The sequence below is a fragment of the Neopelma chrysocephalum genome, unplaced genomic scaffold (assembly GCF_003984885.1).
Source record: "Neopelma chrysocephalum unplaced genomic scaffold, ASM398488v2 Primary Assembly neopelma1_90103, whole genome shotgun sequence".
Classification (NCBI taxonomy): Eukaryota; Metazoa; Chordata; class Aves; order Passeriformes; family Pipridae; genus Neopelma; species Neopelma chrysocephalum.
Window position 1 is genome coordinate 407 of NW_020918971.1, and position 2,987 is coordinate 3,393.

The 2,987-nt window shown below is 55.9% G+C and overlaps 1 protein-coding gene across 1 annotated transcript in view; it reads right to left on the bottom strand.

Annotated features, from left to right (window-relative positions):
* Window positions 1–68: 68 nt before the first annotated feature.
* The window catches only part of LOC113979867 (ribosome biogenesis protein NOP53-like), a gene marked incomplete at its 5' end in the record, with an annotated part of 3,518 nt that continues 599 nt past the window's right edge, over window positions 69–2,987 (bottom strand). Inside the window, 5 exons of the mRNA XM_027707142.1 lie at window positions 69–109; window positions 207–263; window positions 388–464; window positions 1,510–1,576; window positions 1,934–2,109. Of these exons, the coding sequence (XP_027562943.1) occupies window positions 103–109; window positions 207–263; window positions 388–464; window positions 1,510–1,576; window positions 1,934–2,109 (384 nt within the window). The remainder of the gene's footprint in view (window positions 110–206; window positions 264–387; window positions 465–1,509; window positions 1,577–1,933; window positions 2,110–2,987) is intronic.

Here is a 2,987-nt window from a genome sequence, read left to right on the forward strand (position 1 = left end):
CCCCAGTTGCCCCCTGGGGGGTTCCAGTTGCCCCCCAAGCCCCCCCCAAAAGAAGAATCCCCCCCCTGTGCTGGTCCAGGCCCTTTATTGGGGGGTCTCTGCTCACACCCTACAACAGAACCAAGGGGGGGTCACAGGGGGGGTCTCAGGGGGGTCCCCAGGCCGGGGGGATTTCGGGGTGACCCCCCCGCCCCCCCCAAACTCACGTGACTGCCCGGAAGGCCCTTTTCTCCACGTATTTCACCCGGTACCTCCTCTTGAATCTGGGGCAAAAACCACAAGAATCGGGTCAAAACCGCCCCAAAAACTCCCCCCTCCCCCGAAATCCCAAATTTTGGGGGCTCCCCCCGAATTTTGGGGGGTTTTTGACCCCCCCCAGTGACTCACTTGGCCCTTTCCCGGGGCTCGATGAGGTTCCTCCTCTGGAGGCTCTTGAAGCGATCCCGGAGCAGGTGCCCTTCAGGCTGCAATTCCAGGGGGAATTCCCAGGTTTTTGGGGGCATTCCCAAATTTTTTTGGGGCGGTCCCAAGTTTTTTGGGACATTCCCAAGTTTTTTTGGGGCGGTCTCAAACTTTTTGGGGCGTTCCCAAGTTTTTTCAGGCATTCCTAAACTTTTCGGGGCGGTCCCAAACTTTTTGGGGGCATTCCCAGGTTTTTTGGACACTGGAATTCTGAGGGAATTCCCAACTTTTTTAGGGCATTCCCAAGTTTTTCAGGGTGTTCCCAAGTATTTTGGGGTGTCCCCAAATTTTTTAAGGGGTTCAGAGCCCCCTCCCCACCCCAAATTTTGGGCTCCCACACGCTCAGCCCCTGAAGTTGATTTGTGTTTCTCCTCCAGATGTTAGAATTTCGGGAGAATTCCCAGATTTTTTGGGTCATTCCCAACATTTTTGGGTCATTCCCAAGTTTTCTGGGGTGTCCTCCAATTTTTTAAGGGGTTCAGAGACCCTCCCCACCCCAAATTTTGGGTTCTTGGCCTTCTCAGCCCCCTCAGTTCATCATATTCCTCCTCTGGAACATGCAATTTTGAGGGAATTCCCAGGTTTTTTTGGGCATTCCCAAACTTTTTGGGTCATTCCCAAGTTTTCTGGGGTGTTCCCCAATTTTTTAAGGGGCTCAGAGCCCCCTCCCCACCCCAAATTTTGGGCTCCCAGCCCCCTCAGTTCATCATATTCCTCCTCTGCAGACTAGAATTCTGAAGGAATTCCCAGTTTTTTTGGGGCATTCCCAGGTTTTTTGGGTCATTCCCAAGTTTTTTGAGGTGTTCCCAAGTTTTTTGAGTCATTCCCAAGTTTTTTAAGAGGCTCAGAGCCCCCTCCCCACCCCAAATTTTGGGCCCCCTCAGCCCCCGGGGTCCCGACCACTCGCCGAGGCCCCGGGACCCCCAAATCCTTCACATTCCCGGGAATCCTGGGGAATTCCCGGGAATCCTCGGAGCGCAAGGATGAGGCTCATCACGGGGGGCTCCCACCCGGCCCCAGGGGGGGTTTCCCACCCCCAAAACCCACCCGGAGGCTCCTCAGGGACTCGGGGAGTTCCTCGCTCAGCTGCACCTCGGGCCCGGAGTCCTCGTACCTGGGAGGGGGGAAAAACACCCCAAAATCGGCTTTTCTGACCCCAAATTGGCTTTTCTGACCCCAAAATTGGTTTTCCAGTCCCAAAATTGGCTTTTCCGGTCCCAAAATTGGCTTTTCCGGTCCCAAAATCGGCTTTTCCCACCCCAAAATCAGCTTTTTTTTTTCCCCCCAAAAAATCCTTTTTTCCCTCCCCAAACCCCCCTTTTCCCCCTTAAAAATCTCTTTTTCCCTCTCCCAAATCCCCTTTTTTCTCCCTTTCCCTCCCCAAAATCCCTTTTTCCCTCTCCAAACCTCCCTTTCCCCCCCAAAAATCCCTTTTCCCTCCCTTTTCCCCCCAAAATCCCGTTGTTCCCACCTGACCCTGCCGAGTCTCCATGGTTCCCACTCTTTCCTCCTCCTGTTTTGCTCCCGGAGCCGTTTCCGTTCCCGTTCCCGTTCCTGGCGCTGCCTCAGGAACCTCCGGAGGCTCCGCAGCCGGAACAGCCCCTGGAGCCGCACGGCGGCCAAACGGGAACGCACCCGGAGCTGCCTCTGGAACACAACAAATCCCAACAAATCCCACTGGGATCCATCCCAATCCTGATCCCCCACTGGAACAGCCCCTGGAGCCGCAGGGCGGCCAAACGGGAACGCACCCGGAGCTGCCTCTGGAACACAACAGATCCCAACAAATCCCATTGGGATCCATCCCAATCCCCATCCCAACAAATCCCAGTCCTGATCCCAACCCTTCAAATGCAGCCGGAACAGCCCCTGGAGCCGCACGGCGGCCACGCGGGAACGCACCCGGAGCTGCCTCTGGAACAGGACAAATCCCAACAATTCCCAACAAATCCCACTGGGATCCATCTCAACCCTGATCCCAATCCTGATCCTGATCCCCCACCCGGAGCTGCCTCTGGAAGAGAACAAATCCCAACAAATCCAATCCCGATCCCAATCCTGATCCTGATCCCAACCCTGACACAGAGGTGCCTCTGGGGGAGAACAAATCCCAACAAATCCCGATCCCAATCCTGATCCCAATCCTGAGCCCCCACGCAGAGCTGCCTCTGCCAACAAATCCCAATCCTGATCCCAATCCCGATCCCAACCCCCACCTGGAGCTGCCTCTGCCAACGAATCCCAACAAATCCCAGACCTGACCCTGATCCCAATCCCGATCCCGACCCAGAGCTGCCTCTGTGGGATCACAACACATCCCAATCCCAATCCCAATCCTCATCCTGATCTTGATCCCAACCCCAACCTGGACCTGCCTCTGCCAACAAATCCCAATCCCGATCCTGATCCCACCCCCTCCCTCAGGGATCAACCCCATCCTGATCTCAATCCCAATCCCAACCCCTCCTCAGGTCCCTCCTGATCCCGGCCCCCCCCGCAGGGAGATCCCAAACATTCCCATTCCC